Below are 19,273 nucleotides of genomic sequence, written 5' to 3'. Positions count from 1 at the left end.
TTACAAGTAGTTTGATCGAGGTAAACGTCACAAACCGATCATCGTTACGTGTAGAGCTAACAAGAAAATGAATCAGACAACCAATTGTATCTTGAGTTTGCTATAACAAACGACAGGCCTTTAGTTACGAAAACACTAGCATTCGAATATTTAAAAAGTAAGTTTAGTAGAGTTCCCAAAGTACTGCCCGCACTATTTTACGAAATGCAATATCTACGGCGTGCCAAAGAGCAGGAAAATCAAAAAAGCAGTTGATAACGAGAAATATTAATAAACAAGTTGCATTTTTCCTCGGACGGGAGCAGATTACTTTTCATAACTACCCGCCGTTTACCATTCTGCCCGTCCTTTAAATCTAAACGGCTAGATAGAATCTATAATATGCTTTTACTCTAGTACCTGTTGCCAAATTTCCATGAATAGCAAGGGCATGAATATTTTGTAATATTCGTCCATAGAGTTGAAGCTTTCCGGTACACGATCTGCAACATAATTTCGCGGCAAAGTGGTGGATCTACCATTTCTCAATGACTCAAAAAAGTGATCCACCCTCCAGGTTAGAATCTCACGGAAAAAGTCATCCTCTGAAAGAACTCTAGTCGGCTTTGTTATGGCCGCCTGGGGAGACGCTAGCTTACTCAAGCTTGCAATTCCACCAGAAGAGTTTGTGACCGCATCAGACGAACGTATGTCAGGTGCAAATGTTACATGTTTCTTAGGTTTTACACTTTTGACTTCTTCATCTGGCAGAAAGTTATCATTTAAGTCTGGATTTTGCACAGGTTCGTCCAACGGGATATCCCCAACATTAGCATCTTCATCTGACAACGAAAGGTCATCTTCCGTCTGATTTGTGGTTTGCGTGCCGTATACATCAACAAGATCTTCTTCTATGCTTGCGAGGGCATTATCTTGAGAATTCAGCAAAAGTTCACTGTAATTGCAGCATTGACCCCAAAAATTCATATCATCGTCGAAACGAGTATCATTCTGAAGCTGTTTGCTAATGTCAGAGAGAGAAAGTGTCTTTTCTTCCCCTTGTTCCAAAGGTTCAGGTTTGACTATAGAAAGAACTGGTTGGGCGTTTTGCTCCGAATCTATACAACCAGCCAAGATAAAATCGCTTCTTCCAATTTCAGCGTCAGTTGCATGGTCAAATGAAGAGGTGTTATGAACGTTTTCTGGCTGCTCTTTCTTAACAAGACTACAGTCAATGTCACGTACTACTGGGCTTGCAGCCTCCACATTTATGGCTTCATCATCCGAAAAGCGGTTCACTTCAGTTTTGACCATCACACCAGCAAAAGGATGATGTGCTGCGAGGGGCTCATCATTCAAGTCATCGTTTGAATCAGCGGATTCCGTTTTTATTGTTATACTGGTATAATTTGTTGGAATTCGTGACTCTGACTTTCTTACACTTTGAGAAGAAAAAACATCCCTTTCGGTTGTGTTTTTCCTCTTCATTTTATCAATGTTGTCGCCTGCGACGGTCTTCCGACAGGAGGCACCTTCACCATCCATCTCTCTGTCTTCACTTTTCACCTTAACTTTACGGCCTTTGTCATCACTTTCGAAAACAGAACGAAGGAGCTCTTCGTCGGAACTACTCATCTTGCTATCACTATCGACAGCTTCCTTTGTTGACAAATTTTTCGACCGAGTCGTTCCTGAATTTGGCGATGGATCTACTTCATCCATGAGTTTATTGAGAGCAATGTCGTCGTCTTGAAGGCTCTCGCAGTTCAAGTAATCGTCTAAAAATCTAAGATGCTCTTGTCTCGAGGAAACGGGCTTTGTTTGATTGGATGTATCTGGTGAGGATTCTTCGTCATCCGACAGAACAATTGCGTCTTCTTTCCACGCACCTTGATTAAACAAGCAAATCAAATCGCGTCTAAAGTACTGACGTGAAGAATAATCTTGTAAAACTGTACAGCCCACACCAAATTCAACTGGAATTTCTCTGGGTGAAGTATAGGAGACCCTACTTAAAACAAGCCCCGCAAGTGACAAAAACAATGGTTATAGTGCCAGCAATTGAAATATGAATTTTACTCCGAGGGTACAATCTATATGTTGTAGGGGTAGCTCAACTCTGGCCTGGCTCAACATTCTGGTTCACTTTCAATTTTTCCTTTTTTTCCATTCCCGTAGTCAAGTGTGGTCCACGTCTTTATCCATTGTTCACATACATGATTTTCATATATTCATAGTCAAAAATTCAAAGGGGAAGCTAATTGGTCAGACACATGCTCCGGAATAAGGGTATAAATTTCACTAATGAAAAATACTTTTTCTCAATGTTTTTTTAAAAAAAAAGAAGTATAAACTCTTGAAAACTATGGATGTACCAACGTACCAGAATTCATAAGGATGGGAGTCTGAGAAACTTTCTTTATCCTGCCAGCTGATTTCCTGGCTCTATTTCTTCGATGCTTTACAGTTGTTTGAAGAGCCGTGTGCTGGACGCTTTTTTCAGCTTTTACAGGGCCCAAGGACGCTCCGCAGTCTACTAGAGGAACTTTGGCTGTCATAAGTTCAAAACCCAACTCTGGAGACATTTTAGACCTGGAAAACAATAGTACATTATCTTTCATGAGCAATAGTAACTGCCAACGACCCACAACGCATCAAATGTTTGTCTGTTTGTTTTCACTTTCTCATGACACATTTTTGTGTGATATTTGAAACCAACTTGCAATGGACTGTTGAAAATGAAGTAATTTACTAGTTTTGCTTTGCTTATGTCAAACTCGTGCCATTTTCTAAACCAATCTAAAGACAATCGCGACTGAGTCATTCGCATTTTCCCGTGCTTCTGGCAGTCTGCTGTATTAACTTTGAGTTCTCATACCCCTTATTGGTTTTCCTGGTCCCAACTGGTCGTTAAGATTATTTTGGTGCAGGATGTACAAAATCAATTGAAAGCACTCTGTTTTTTTTTTTTTAACAAAAACAACTGATTATGAATTGTTTTGGGAAGTTTTGGCAATGGTATGAAGGAAGAGCAAACAATACATTTCAGAATCATTTTTTTCAAAACACTGATAAGGGGTGTCCCGTCACAGTACAAGACATCGTAACCGCGTTTGCTTGTACAAACAGTAGTTGCAATGACCTAGCCCTCGAGCTAAAGTAAAAACGACAAATTTAATGAGGTAATTTACAGGGAAGTTCCCTTACACTTTGATATTCCGTAAATGACATGGAGGCTTTTTGCCCCTTTTCATTAAATCCCTGCTAGCAATCTCTTCCTCTTCTTCTTCGTCTTCAGAACTGCTCACACGCGAACTAGGACCAGGCTTCGCTCTTGCTCGGAAACTTGTCTTGTTTTTCAAGTTATTCCTTCTTGTTTTTGTTAACCTGTTAGAATTAATCTGCTCGTGTGACTGACAAGATTTTTCTTTCTCTATACGGATAACACCTTGTTCATCTTCAGAACTGCTCAACATTGAACTAGGACAGGGCCTCACTCTTGATCGAAAACTTTCCTCGTCGCCGCTTTTTCTTTCCGTTAATCCATTAGAATCAAACTGCTCGTGTGACTGTTGAGCTTTTTCTTTCTTTATTTGGATAACACCCTGCATGGGGAGGCTAGCTTTACGACATGATTTGATATCTGCGCTATCCATGGAATTTGCAGGAGACAAAGATTTATTGAGGAATCCAGGGGTTGGAACTTTTAAGGAAGGTTGAGCCTAAGGACCAAATGAAACAATCGAAATTTCAGATAAACTGGCCTTTAAATCAAACCTAATATCAATACACAGGCCTCGCAACGAGAGCAAGACATAAAGACTTCTTAACTATGCAAGTTAAGCCATAAACTTCCACATACTTTTTCTACTAACAAATCCCATCTCAGCAACGCTGAATCAACACGATAACCCTTTAGCCCCTAGGAGTGACCAGCATCTTTTTCCTCCTTACAGAAATACTGCTGAATCATTCATTAAGATCACGAGAATAAAGAAAATGATCGCTAACCCAAGAAGATTTGATTGCTACATGAATTCTCCAAGTCAGTACCAAAGGATAAGTATAGAGAAGAGTATGGAGAATATAGATACTGATATCAGGGTGTAAAGGATTAAGAGATAAACTGCAATTAGTGCGAACTGGGGAACCTCCGTTCTGGGGAAATCCACTACACTAAAAATAATGTTCCCTGAAGAGAGGTGTCCCTTTAATGAGGGTAAAAGATACAGGTGTACAAAGGTGTTACGAACATTATTCCGAGTATTTGTGCCTCTTGAATGGAGGTGTCACTTTCCTGAACTGAAACTTTGTTGATAATATATTACAGTTAGAGGAATGTTTTGAATTATAAGTATGTGCACAACACATCAGTTGATTAATCTTCACTAAGTGTGCACACTAGAATAAGCTGTCACAGGACTTATCACTGTACATTTTTTTAAAAGGAGTTTTAGATTAATTACCAATTACTTCCCAAAGTGAAAACTGGCGAATAATCCCTACTATAACCACCTTGATTGAGAGTGACTTTAGCAAGAGATGACACAATCATAGGTAGACAAATTAGCACAACTTTTTCTAAATAAATCATACCGAGTAAAGACATTTTAAAGTGCGTAATTGGCGTGCCAAACCGGTCCATTACTACATTTCATCCATTATTTTGAAAGATTGAAAAAAAAAACATTACTGTAAAGAGGCCCTCCAATGTTTGAATTGACTTCTCAGGTCAGTCAGCTCCAATTAATGGAAGGCACTCAGAGACTGGCAAGAACAAGTTTGATTGTCAAGGCAAAACCAGTACCTCAATGAGTGAAATTATCTGCTGCTTTTCCTCTGCAGACAGCTCCTTGGGTCCTGGCAATGCAAACAATTCCCAGAACTTGAGGGCATGTTTCGATCCCACTCGATGACTAGCCTTAAGCAGAAGCTGAAGTAGTTTTCTGGTAACATCAACTTTCTAAAAACAAATGAGCACATTGAAAAATGACGTGGAACATAAGTGTCTGGGATTCAAGTCAAGGCTTTGACCAGTATTATGTTCTTAGGCAAGACACTTCACCCAAACATTGCCACTCTTGACAAAGAGAACATTAGAGGTAGCAGTGCGATATGTTTTACTCCCAAATCCCGCATTTCAGTTCCAGGGCTTACATTTAGTAGATGTGTATCAAAAATGCATGTCTCGCAAACTAAACTTAATTAACACAAGCAACATTGCTATTGAAAATAAGAATCAACCTTAGTCTTAACATACTTAACATGGAAAATGAATCAACAGACCCGGTACGACTCGACCTAGCTGGTTATGAAACAACCAGGTATGAAATGACGGTGGGTATAAAATGACTGGTAACCATTATAGAAAAGCAGGAAATAAAGGAAGTGTGGTTCAGTGTCAATGTTTTGTAAAATCAGTGAAAGATAATAGAGGTCACCATGAATCTCTGGGGAATAAACCACCCCAACCCTAAACTGGAACGCAAACTTCCCGAAGCCATGTGGTCTGAAATATTGATTAATGCTGAATTTCTAAATATCAAAATTGGGCGCTCCCAAATTATTTTCATTTTCCTCACAGTATCTTATTTGAAGTTCCACTGTTTTGATACATAACACTTTGAGAAATCAGTGAAAGAAAAAGCTCTGACTCATTCCTTTGCCTTTGCTTTGACAAGAGAATTACTGGGAAAGCCTCCTGGAACATGACTATCAGGTGATAGAATCATAACTGTATATACATCATGCTTGTAACACAACACCACTCACTGATGGAAATATTTCCTGAAAGTAAGGATCTCTGTGAAATATGGTAAACGTAAATTTCACCTTCTTGTCCCCTGTTTCAGTTAAAACAAAATCTACCATGTCTTTTGCCCAAAGGCCAGCTGTAGGAGCCAGGAGCACCGACATTTGTCTCTTGACCAATTCATGAATTATGCCTAACAAAGTAGACTGAACATCTGACTTGAAAGTACTTTGAGTCACACACTCATCTGCAATGAATTGAATTAATGAATGCATTGATGATTTGTTGAATCAATACAATTTCAAGCAGAAAAGTGATGAGAAAACAGTAAAATATAAACTAGGAGATTATTTCTTGATCCAATACCAAGTTCTCTTAACCAACAATATAAGAGTTGTATGGCAGAAAGTAAGAAGAACTACTATTGAGATCTTGGGACTGATAGGGTTACCTTAAACAGAGTTTGGATTATGTTGTCAAGCTCATAGCCAACAGAGAACTAATGCCAGTTCTCATCCATTCAAAGTCCGTTTTTATGTTATATTGACTGTGTTGGTCAATGTATATTCTATGTTAAGGTATACATGTACAATCACAGTGCAATAATATCTCAGTTGTAACTTGGAATTTCTTGCTTAGGTGTGTATACAAAGGAATATTCCATGGTGCACCGTTCAAAAGTATTGCACGACTGATTTTCATTCAGTGTTCTCCTTTCCAGACAATAACTGGTAAAATTAGCCGCCTGTGGCACCACTTATAACTACCTAAAATCACTTGGAATTCTTAAAAATTCAAGTAAAAGTATTGCTCTTGTGTTTTGAAAAGCTATTTTACCTGTCATGCTTGGAATAAGGGAGAACACTGATATCGTTATCCTACCCAGGTGAGCCCCTTATCCATCGGAGGTTACAAAAAGCTTTCAAGCCTAAACTAACTCCTTTCCACAAAGATTGTAAGGTAAGTATCAACAATTTCTCAGATAAATCAGTTAAAATTTCTTGGAACAAATGTATCATAACCCTGCCGTAAGCCTCCATCTTTTAATTGATCTAAAAACTACTTGCAAAGGAGGCTCTCATGGAACACAAAGTATTTTTGTATTCGAAATTTCCCAAACACAATTTCAAAGCTACATCATAATTATCCCACAATTAGACTCAATAGAATCGCACATTTTAAACTTCTTTAACCCTTTACCCTCTAGAAGCGATTGGCCTCTAGTTTCTCATTACAGCACTAAGCTTAATTCAAATATAAAAGGTGACGAGGATACCTGTAAAGGAAATAATCACCGGTTTAAGAAGCTCCTGATTGTCAAGCAAATTCTCCTTGTCAAGACCACAGGATATGTAAAGAGAACAGTGGGGAGAATATAAATGCTACTGATACAGTGTAAAGGGTTAGAGCTGTGTTGTTTCTCCTGTATTTATTCTTTATTCTTACCTGCAACATTGTGAAGATATCTAATTACAAGTGAGACATAGAGCTGACCATCATCAAAGTCCAGAAGAGAAAGCACAAAAGGTTGAAACCATGCCAATGCTGTGTTGTAAAATCCACTAGAAGATTTTGCATCACTTACAGACCTGGCTCTTTTTGACTGCTTGACATCTTTTGGCTTGAATTTCACTCCACCATCTTGGGTTTGCCACTGCAAAATAGCCTCTTTAAAGGAACAGTTTTCCGTTATAATCTCAAAGAGTTCTTCAGGCTTATATGTGAACACAGAAATCTGCCAGATTCTCTCTTCAAGTCTCTCTTGCAAGACAACAAAGCACTGTAGCATTGGCCAAAATGATTCCACCTCTGAAGATAATAAGCAGTTACCAATCTGAGTTAAAATTGCCCAAATCTATATAAAATAAAATGCTTATGTCGAAGTCTAGTTCCTGACTCAAGAATAATAGTCTTAAAGTCACATTGTGATGAAAAGGGAGAAGCATAAGGGCAGAAATGAAATGGAGGTACCCCAGACACCGAGAGGGGACTAAGTCTTTGCAGCTATCTCCACCAAAAACTTTCCAAGAGCTTAATCCTCAGGGTGAACTACTATTTGTGTCACGAAATCTAAAAAAAATCAGACTTTCTCTAGCTGAAGGTGGCTTATCATTTAGTCTATGATAACCTTTAAAATGAGCTGTACCTTGATTAGCACGAAAAGAAGGGCAGATAAAATGTAAAATATAATTTTTTGTTGCTTCATCTGGCATTTACAATATCGTTATACTTTGTACTTTAAGGTATAATACTCATATGGGAATAATTTATGTTCACTTGTAACTGTAATTCTACTAATAAGATTAATTCTAAAATGTATCATTACACACAAAACTTATCTACTCATTTTGTAACAGGTTAACAGTAGGCCCTAAGTACCTTGATTTCTCATTGGCTGCACAATTGCATTCAGAATCCCTATGTGACCAGTGTAACTCATAAAGCATGACTGCACTGTGGCCACATCCATTCGCATCAGTAGCACAAACAGTCCCATCCAGTACTCTTTTATAGTAAGTGGAACATACAAGTGTGGTGGGAGAAATTTAAGAGGCAGGCCAGTAGTATTTTCGTCCTTCGGTATTACAATTTCAGAAAGTTCAAACAGATTAAACTCCACGACATCAATCATCCACTTGATAACCTCTTTCAAGAGATCGTATTCGTCTGGATTTATCATTCCTTGTCCTCTCACACTTATAACTGCCCAACCCCGCACCTGATATAAAGATACATGTAATTAAAAAAATAGTTATCTCACCTCATTTAAGTGGTGATAGCACTTCTGTGTTATTCATAACTATTTATAACACACAAAGAATAATCCACGCAGAATGTAACCTTTTAAAATTTGGAATCATTATGGTAGAAGACAAATGTGACCCTCCACGGGAAAACGGACACTAACGCTTTTCCGTAAAACGGTCTCGAAAAACGGTTGTAAACGGATAGTAAACGGTTAACTCGAGCGTTTAAACGGATGCCATAACCGCTTAAACGGATGGCAAAAAATTTAAACGGTTGACCAAAGTTCAAAAACGGACGGCTCACACTGTTAAACGGTTGACCAAAAATAAAAACGGTCAGCCCGAAACGTTAAACAGTTCACCAAAGTCCAAAAACGGATAGCTTAAACCGAGAAACGGTTGACCAAAATCGACAAACGATGAGCTTAAAATTAATGTTTAACGGCTGTGGTTGAGCCGGCGAGATCTTCTGCGGAAAAACTTTCAGAGTGACAACGGATAATTATCCTTTAAAGCGAAAATATTGAGCATGATAATTTGAAAAGTAATAACTAGCATATACTTGCGCATTTTATTTCTGGGTTAATTACTGCCGCTTTCGTGTGACATTCATGAAATAAGCGCAATTTACTGAGAATAGTTTCACTGCCGAATATCCTGAACGGCTACCGCGAGAAACTCATAATCTTCTCCTTTGTTTATTCTTATTAGTACTGAAAATGAACTCCATTTCTTCCTGTTCGGAAGTTTCGCGAAACAAATTTCCATATGTAATGCCGCCACCTTGTCTGAAGCCGAGACCTTTCAAGGTCAAATAACGCAATGAAGTTCCATTGCAAATAAAAGGTTGAATCGGTGTCACGCACCAAGCGGGGCCGTTAAAATGATTGTCAATAAAACCAAGAATGATGAATCAAGATGATATAAACAGAAAGAGAGTAGCCGATTTAACTTGTTTGTCAAAGGATGCGACGGAAACTCGCTTACTATGATCACGCAAAAGATAAAACCAAAATAAGATACGGTCTTTCTGTATTTCAAGAACCGGCGAGTATCGAGCGAACGTAAGATTGATACTTCGAACTGCCTATTACAGAATGTTAGGCAAACAGTCCAAAGCTTTCCGTGGAACTTTAAACGGATAGCTTTTTTTTTTTAAACGGGTAAGCAAACCGTTTTAATGTTTTTGCTAGAGCGTCGAACGGATGCAAATTTTTTTAAACGGATGAGCAAACCGCTTAAACGTTTTGGCAAAAGCGTTAAACGGATGCAAATTTTTTTAAACGGATGAGCAAACCGCTTAAACGTTTTAGCTAAAGCGTTAAACGGATGCAAATTTTTTTAAACGGATAAGCAAACCGTTTAAACGCTTTCATGAACCGTTTAAACGGATATAAACGGATAGTAAACGGTTTTGCAGCTTAAACGGAAAAGCGTTAGTGTCCGTTTTCCCGTGGAGGGTCACAAATTAGTTACAGTAACTATATATAAGGTCCAAAAAGGAAATTATATCAAATTCTGCAACACTCAAAGTAAATCAAACTGAATGGTAGAGTAAAGGACTTGAACCTGTGACCTCCAGATTCCGAAAAAGTAATAAACTTGATGAAGTTTTTTCAAAGTTTGAGGTTTGGTGCAAAAGGTTGAGCACAATTTATTTTAATTTGCCTTCACAGGTTTCTGCATAAAATCTCTGTTGAATTATTAGGTACTGTGGTATTATTGTATACCATTTTTTTATCATTGTGGAAGATGCTTATCAATTCAATTTTACTCCTCTATTAATTTTAAGGAATAACATTCAGATCAATAACAAACTCTAACAAAACATCTCTTCACCTCCTGGCCACCTCAATTAACTCCCAAGATCTCATTAGCAATTCTCCTTAGTAACTACAATACAATTTTCATGATTTTACTTCTGCAACTTGATATTGAATCAACTAATAGTCCCCCAATTGATATTTTTCTTTACTTCTTGGCACTTGTCTGCTTGATATTGTACTGTTATTGTATAGGAAAATTATGTCTTATGTCACTCACACTGACAGAAGTTTAAGTTAAGAGAAACAGTCTTAAGTTATAATGCAGTTAAAAGCAATTTAATAGAGTTAACAACAAAGAGCATCAGCGGTATCTAGTATTCAGTGGTTTTTGCATTTGCACATGCGTCAGAATTCCATGTGCTCTTCATTTGAGGTGTTCTTGTGAGTACTTTGAGCGTGTATTTGCAGTGTTGTGAGGAGTGTCAGCTCTTCCTCCAGGCAGTTTCTGTTTTCCTTGTTCGTTTTCATCTCAAAAGGCTTAAGCACTATTATCTTTTGTTTGTTTTCCTGGTGGTTAACTGCTTTTGTTCCTATGGCTCAGCTTTCTGGGCATTCGACAAATAACAGTGCCACTGCCATGCTGGAATCACCAGAATTAATTTCTTCAGTCCTTTCCTCTGCAGATCCTCCTCCTTCCTTAACAGAAACCTTGGTTGCCTCAGCCCCTGCAGCCAACCCTCCTTCTTTAGTGCTCTCTGCCAAGGATCTCAGTCTAGCTTTTTCCCAAGTGTTATGCGAGTCATTACCTCACATTTTAGTGGCCATGCATTTATCTAGCCCATTAAGGCATAGCTTCAATGACAGCATTCCTGAAGAGCCTTTCTCTTTGCAGTACATGAAAGTAGATGATGTCATCAGCGGGATCATGTCATATGGTGAAGGGGCACTTATGGCAAAGTTTGATGTGGAAAGTATGTACCCCAATGTCCCTCTCCATTCTGATGATTATTATTTTCTTGGAATGAAGTGGCAAGGCAATTATTTCAGCAATCTGGCTCCTCCCTTTGGATTACCCTCTGCCCCATTCATCTTCCCTTCTACTGCATAGAAGATTCAGCGTTTCCATTACCTAGCTCCACAAGCAGCAACTGTAGCTACACCAGTACCACTGTCACTCCTGCCCCAGCTTCCTGTGACTTGACAGCAAACAAACATTAATGCGCTTCTGTGCACGCCTTGCAGATCATCTTAATCACTCCTATATTAAAGTTTATCTGTCTGCTGTTTATTCTGACCCACTCACTGACTGTCTTCTGCTACAGTGGCTCTTAAGAGGGATTAAACAACATCAGGTCAGCCTGTGACAGCAGACCTTTGGGCCATTGTGCACAATTCCTTGGACTTCTCCACCCCTGACAATGTCATGCTGTGGGAGGCTTGTTGCTTTGGCTTTTTTAGGTTTCTCAGAGCCGGTGAGTTTACATGAATGGCCAGCTGTGCACCTGACAATAGCAGATCTGCAAGTAGATTCCTTGACAAATCTTCAAAGTTTCAAGGTGTTCATTAAATGCGCAAACACTAATTCTTTCTGGCAGGGTGTGGCTCCACATCACTCTGCCCTGTGTTGGCTTTATCAAACTACCTTCACCTTTGAGGGCCAGGTAAAGGTCTCCCATTTATTTAACAAGATGGCTGTCCTCTTTCAGGGGCCTGTCTATCTTCATTCTTGCAATCTACACTACAGGTAGCAGGCATTCTCAGAAAGTTCTCTGGCCAGAGCTTTAAAATTGGAGTTGCAACTACAGCTGCCCAGCAGGGCACTTCTGACCACCTCATAAAGACCATGGGATGCTGGTCAAGTGAGGCATATTTATTGTATGTGTGTACACCTGTGGATAGCATCCTCTCAGTAGCAGAACAGATTACATAGCAGGTATGATTGTCAGAATCTCTCACTTCCACCACTCAGCGGGTGCTGTCGGATTTGGGCAGTTTTTCTCGGGGCCGTGGCCTGCTGTTGCCATGAGCCCTATTTCTCCAAGCTGATTGAGCTTAGCTCAGAGGTCATGGCTGAGTTGCCAGGATTTGCCCGTCATGGGAGAAGTCTCCATCTAGGAGCTGGCTGCCAATAGTAGAAGCTCACCCAACCTCCAGTAAACAATGCAGATGTTAAATGCAGTTTAATGCAGTTAATTTAACAGAGTAAACAACAAAGAGCGTCAGTGTTCTCTAGTAGTCAGCAGTTTTCGTAGAAGCACGTGTCAGAATTCCATGTGCTCTTTGTTTGAGGCGTTCTTATGTGTACTTTGAGCATTTACTTGCAGCATTGTCAGTATTGGCAGCTATTCCTCCAGGCAGTTTTCCCCACCCATTCCTTACCTCTTTCCACTGTTTATTAAGTGTGACGGGTGCCTGTTTTCCTTTCCTGTGTGGGGGCTCATGGCTGGGTTGCCAGGATTTGCCAGCTATGGGAGAAGTCTCCATGTAGGAGCTGACTGCCAATAGTGGAAGCTCCTGGATGTTTCAGGCACCCAACCTCCAATTAGCAATGCAGTTGTTAAGTATAGTTGTGCAGTCTTGAATGAAGTAATTCAATAGTGCAAAGTTCAGCTATCATTGTAAATATTTAGCAATACAGTGATAATTTAACAATACACTGTTTTTCAATATAAACACTGTATTACAATACTTCTAATATTACAATGCATTTAATTTAACAATACACTGTATTACTGGATAATATTAAATCATTCTTCATACCTCTGGATCAGGATGAACAAGCAGAAGATATGCTCCAGGAAGCTTTTCCTCCAACTTGAGTGGACATCCACACACATTCAGAGCAATAAGTCCTCTTTTAAACCATAATGCTAGTGTCTCATTATGTAAAAAATATGGGAACCTTAACATTTCCAGAAGGGGAACTTGTAACTTCATTGGGACATCCTGGAAAAGTTTAAAACAGATTATTAACATTGATGACAGGGCCATTGAAAAGAAAAGTTGTCTTTGTTTAGAATTGTGTCATTGAGTTATATTGCAGAGTAATTAAGCCACAATAACTACACAAATTTCCATAAACCTTTATCACATGGCCTTTAAATCCCTGATTTTTGTCTTCACACATGCATCAATTCAAGAATGCATTTGTTCATACCTTTGTTTATTCATTTGCTTTTTCCTTGAATTTTTTGTGCATTGATTAATACACCCTTCTCTGATGCATCAATTCATCAGTGGTCATCCTTATGTTAAAAGAAATTTTCAAACTGGTAGAGCAGTCCTTTAAGCTCATGAATTTTCAAAAATTTGAAGCAATTTTAGGCGATAATATGAGGTACAACAGGCAGTAGGCTTTACAGGTTACTGTTTGAATAGGGGTACACTGCCAGTGAAGGACTAACTTAGAAAATTCTGACCCCATATTCAATTTGTGTGTTGGTCAAACAAACCTGCATATGTGGAAAAAATCCTTCTCTACGTTCTGCATCCTCTAGGGCAGTACTGATTGTCAGCTTCAATCTATCAGCATCCAAGTGCTGCAAAACCTATCAGGAAACAAAATTATTCCTTGTGACAAAGAAATGTTTCATTGTGCCAGAGAGTGAAAACCTAATTCTGGTCATGCTGGAAAACCTATGATAATAGTCAAAATTCTCATAACCATCACCAGAAACCAAACTGACATTTCTAACTTGCAAGCAAGCAAACATAAGTAGTATAGTAGTTGGCAGTACCAGATCGTGATCTGGTACAAACCCCAGCTCTCTATACTACTTTCCATGTGATGGAATTATTTGATGAAATCATTTGATGGAATTATTTAATAGAATCATTTGATGAAATTGTATCATGGAATCATTTGATGATATCATTTTATAATATCAAAGTGTTAGAATACTATAGGAGACTAGCCATATGATCTCACTGCATTTTTCCATTGCATGACATTCTCAGAAAAACAGGGGAAGGCAAAGTTAGGTTCCAATGCATTGGAATCGATGGTGTATAACACTGTTTATGAAGATTGTGGGTATATTGGATCTAAAAAAATCTCATATAATATTAAATGATAATTTGTCCAACAGCCTTGACATGAAGGGAAACAATATTTATAATCCAGCTGACCCAGTCAATTAAACAGACGCTTCAAACAAATGGTTTATTGATACAAAAACAAACATATTTTTGAGAATGGATGGGTCAAAAATTAATGTCTGGCAATCTCAATATGAATACAAGAAGTATCATAACTCTTAAAGAGGCACATGCACATGAAAGCACTTATGCTGCTAACACTTATGTCAATTAGATGATGTCTGACAGCGATACAAACCTACAGATAACAGATTAAATCATTCCATATCAAGATGATATTAATGTGTTTCAATATCTCATGGATAACCCAAGTTCTGAATTTAGTGACAAAGATGATGTATCAGGTGTCCAAACTACAAAGATTTAAAGATTTTCACCAAATAAAAAAGAGACATATGAGATGAAGCTTCATCTTGATGCAAGCAAAGGGTTTTATGGCAGTTGTGTAGGTCTGAATTTGTACCCTTTTGCAACTAGTGAATATACTGTCGTTTTTAATTATATTTTCCTTCAGCATCAATCAACCATTCAACAGTCCAAATATCTGCTACTAGTAGGGTTGAGACAGTTTTGAGAACATCAACTAATATGTTTAGTGATCAAAGCTGAAGTATAATTCATCTTCATAAATACAATAATGTGACTCCCAATTATCTCACAATTGGTATGGTTTTGAAGAATAAATCTGGCATCAGTTATACACAGGACTTACAAATTTTGTCATTGTACTGTGGTGTCCATCCTGTCACCAATGCCCAGTTTCTTTGTGATGTTTTTGTTTTCTGAATGGATGGCTCATGTGGTATTAGGTTGTGCTTTTTTGTGGGACTGTGTGATATTTAGTTCTAGTAGATTGTTGTATGTTGATGGTTCTAGTTTGTAAAAGTTCATTGTTTTGTCAGCGACAATGAGTAGCTTGGTTTCCTTTTTTATGTGTTTGGTGTTGTCTTTGAGTTTGTTGAGGAAAGGGTTGTTTACTTGTTTGAATTTTGTTGATTGTAAAATCTTTAGCATGTCATCTGAAAATTTCTTTAACTCATCGAGTGGAGGAGGGTTCTTGGTAGACTTGAAGCCATATCGATCTTAGGAGTGGGTGGATGAAATCAAATCCTCATACTGATTTTATCATTAGAAATTCCTGCTATTATTTTAGACAGGAGAAAATAAAAACATTTTAAACAATTGAATTTATAATGTAATTTATCATTAGCATGTCTTGTTGTATCTGGCATAATTGCAGGTGCTGTGACACTCAATCCAATTGAATAAGAGACTATATCTGGAGTAGGTGTGCTGCTAAAGACTTATAGTAAAATAAAGAATTTTTAGGAAAAACCAAGCTATGTCCTTTGCTGACACATCATATGAAAAAGTACTGGTTGACTTGCAGTCCTCTATGAGAGGCAAATCATGTGATGATCAAAATAATTTGACTCAGTTTAGGGTTCTTGATGATATCATCACCAATATACGTGTCCTTTACTTGACAAAAGGGATAAGGAGTATTCACAAAAATTAAATTTTGTCTCCAAATAATTGTTTTGATGTCATCACTGATGAGTGTTTGAGTTTTACACCAATATTGGTTATAAAATGCTAACATTCTTTTTGAATATATTGGTATATTTTAAATTGAAATTTCATCATTTTGAATATTTGGGTTAAAATAAAACAGATATTGATCGTCTGTTTGCAATCACCATTACAATGATGTAGCACACTCTCAATCTTTTAAAAAATATCTAATATCTTATTTTTATCATTTTTGGATATTTGTATATTGTACCTTTTACATTTATTGAAGATTGTATTATAAATGTGATACTTTCGATGATAATTGATTTTCTCATTATTGTAAATTTATTTTCATTTTAATTTATGTACTCTTTCACATATTTATATCCTTGAATCAATCCACTACTGACACATACAATTTCTTTGTTGTTTTTTCAAGTTTCATATTTTCACAACATTGTTCATTTTTTACAGTATGTTCTTGAAGTTGCTTGTCACACATTGAACAATAAATCTCTCCCATATTCTCATATTCTCAAAAGTTAAAATGGAGATCCAATGTAGCCACCAGATGGATCAAGCCAAAAAAAAAGGTTGACACTATCATGAACAGAATTTTGGATGGTAGTGAATCCTTTCAAGGTGATATTAATTTTAATCATCGCTGGATTAAGAATGTTCATATGCCAGCGACCATTTACTATGCTTCAAATCAAATTTTTTGCAAAACAAGATTTCACAAATTAACAGATGATTTCAAACAATGATTGTTGGGATGCAAAAGACAAAAAGATTATTAACTTGAAAAGAGCAGAATGCAATGCTGAGGCTGTGACCCTTGGTCAAATGACTGACATAACAAACGAAAAATTCGATACAAATAACTTGCTTACTCAGACTTTAAAATCAAGATTAGTATTCACTTATTTAGCAATAGTATATACAATGACAATGACATTAAGAATAAAAAGTTTATATCCTCATGAGTTTTTTCCATGGATTTGTCTAACAGCCTTACCATGATTGATTTCCTGTTTTTCTGAGAATATCACGCAATGGAAAAATGCTGTGAGATCATATGGCTAGTCTCCTATAGCAATTCAATGCTTTGATATTATAAAATAATTAAATCATATGATTTCATTAAATAATTCCATGTTCCTATCATACACATCCTATTTAGTTAGAAACGGTTTTTTTTATATTTTTAACACTTAGTGGTAATGTGATAAAATGCTTATTGACTGAGTTTGTTCCAGCCAGAGGGGAAAATATTCGTTTCTCATAAATGACATACTGAACTCCCTTCGCTTAGTCTGTGCATATGTCACGAGGTTGAGCTAAATATTTTCATGTTCAGTCCTCCCACTGAGTCAATAAGTACACAGTCTGACAGCTATCCTTGTGATAAAAGGATAACACAGTAACAGTACCTTTTTTTGCCTCTGTTCAGTCAACTCTTCCTGTAGCCTGTGATACTCCTGTACACAGTCAAAGCAGTAGCAGAGATCTAATAGTAAATCTGCTGGCCAATCATCCAGTGGTTTATCAATATATCCTGGGAGGTCGCTTTTCATAAAATCAGGTGAAGAACACCATTCACAGGTTCTATCAATTGACTGCCCCAGCCAACTACAGTCCTTTTCCTGCATTGGAAATTAAACAAGAAAGGGAAAAAATTCCATACAGCTTATGATCCAGGTAAAATTATAACCTTGTTAGAAAAGCCCACTATTAAATCCAGAACGATATTATCTTAGGATCGTTCAGTGGTGTAAAGCATAACTAGATTCGACAAGACCTCGTGATTTCAGAGCCTTCTTGCTTGTGCTTTACATTCCTGCTGAGTTAATTTACAGCAAAGAACTATGATTTCAAGGTTATTATTCTGGTGTGCAAGGTGAGCCTTGAAGAATATAGAACACCTGCCAAATTATGCAGCTGCACGCTCCATTATGACCAGCTTCTAGACAATGGAGTATTTCTCTTTAAGTCCAAGATAACACTTTCTAATCTGAAGTCTCAATCGTACATAATTCACCTTCAACGATTTAACACCCAGAGAGTATTTTTAAAAGTCACTTTACCAAAGCGAGTAAGTTGTCCAAAACTCCTGACGATAAAGGATCAGGAAGGTAAGAAATGCACAGAGATGCTAATCTGGAGATACGTGACAAGATGAATGAAAATGCTACAAATTTACACACGGACAAAAGATGTCTCTCAAGCACTGGTTCGCAGCCCAAAGTAAAAATATAAACATAGCTTACCCTTTTCACAACCACGTTCATCGCTGTGAGATTCCAATTTCAGTTCAACACTATCCGCTGGTTAACAGCTCAAGCTTTCTTCATCCACGAGACGTTGTATCGTAGCTCCACATTACCGGAAATCATGTACACCATGTGTCCACCGTCCTGCGCCATTTTCGTACAATAATGATGGGTCACGTGGCTACTTTCCTGGCAGTTCAAGGCTCCATGTGGTAGTCACAATGTATCCTTTGTTTATTATGCTTTTACGAAGTCCTTGAGTACTTCGAGCAAACAATGTTCCACAAATTAATCCGTCTTTAAATGTGAGACTGCTTAAGGTCTTTTCATCGCTCATTGTAATCAATTACAAGGTAATTATCTAAATTTCAGTAATTCGGGCCCGATTGATGGGTACAAGTCCGCAGGCATAATTCCTGGTCATTGGACACAGTAGACAACATCAACAAGACATCAGTTTAAGCAGGCATCACAGTCATATGTTTCCTTTACCCTCATAATATATCATTTTCCGTCACTGGACATTTATTTGTTTTATGTTGTCATCCACCTTCACAAGACATCGTCAAACCGGTTAAGGGCGTCACTCACCATTCTCCTTCGATAAGCATCATTCACGTTCATAAGATATCATTTAGTATCACAAGACATCGTTCCCCGTCATAAGACATCATCCACCTTCCCCGAGCATCGTTCTCGATCATTAGAAATCATTCAATTTTGCCAGGGATCATTAAAGGTCGATAGACGGTGACAGAGATCGATGCCTTGTGATGGTAAAAGGTGAAAAACAAAACAAAACAAAAACGGTGAAAGATGTCTAATGACAGCTTACGTCGAGTGACCGTGAAGGATGCTTTGTGACGGAATTTCAAGGTCAAGGTTTCCTTCAAATCGTAGAAATGACTTTAAGTATCATTAGGAAACTCCTTTAACCTTTTAACTCCCAAGACCCAATTTTCAATTGCCGGCAATTTCTTCCAAACATTTCTTTTGATTTCAGTGGTCTTAGAATTTAGTGCCAACTCAAACAAAATCCTCTGGTTGATTTTTTTCTTTCTTGTTAATTTTGTCTTCTCTAAAATGTATCGATGATGCCTTTTTGGTCACTCCAATTGGTTACAGGGTTAAAGCGATGAACAA

General features: G+C 37.7%; 1 protein-coding gene across 3 annotated transcripts in view; it reads right to left on the bottom strand.

Annotated features, from left to right (window-relative positions):
- The window catches only part of LOC113676434 (uncharacterized), a 32,724-nt gene extending 14,417 nt beyond the window's left edge, over positions 1-18,307 (bottom strand). For 2 of the 3 annotated variants that reach the window (XR_016183899.1, XM_027193091.2), the window contains exons 1-11: positions 18,128-18,307; positions 17,291-17,503; positions 13,697-13,792; positions 13,005-13,190; positions 8,111-8,450; positions 7,178-7,540; positions 5,812-5,978; positions 4,787-4,942; positions 3,187-3,701; positions 2,363-2,571; positions 400-1,868 (exon numbers count right to left, since the gene is read on the bottom strand). Coding sequence is in view for 2 of the 3 variants with exons in the window: in XM_027193091.2 (XP_027048892.2) it covers positions 400-1,868; positions 2,363-2,571; positions 3,187-3,701; positions 4,787-4,942; positions 5,812-5,978; positions 7,178-7,540; positions 8,111-8,450; positions 13,005-13,190; positions 13,697-13,792; positions 17,291-17,503; positions 18,128-18,148 (3,735 nt within the window). In the remaining variant the exon portion in view is untranslated. Of the gene's footprint in view, positions 1-399; positions 1,869-2,362; positions 2,572-3,186; positions 3,702-4,786; positions 4,943-5,811; positions 5,979-7,177; positions 7,541-8,110; positions 8,451-12,623; positions 12,821-13,004; positions 13,191-13,696; positions 13,793-17,290; positions 17,504-18,127 lie in introns of all 3 variants that reach the window. The other variant, XM_089197221.1, reaches the window with a different exon arrangement.
- Positions 18,308-19,273: the final 966 nt, after the last annotated feature.

This window comes from Pocillopora damicornis, chromosome 2, assembly GCF_964200805.1.
Source record: "Pocillopora damicornis chromosome 2, jaPocDami1.2, whole genome shotgun sequence".
NCBI classification, from domain to species: domain Eukaryota; kingdom Metazoa; phylum Cnidaria; class Anthozoa; order Scleractinia; family Pocilloporidae; genus Pocillopora; species Pocillopora damicornis.
The sequence above is the reverse complement of the archived record's forward strand: the minus strand, read 5'-3'. Positions and strand labels throughout refer to the sequence as shown.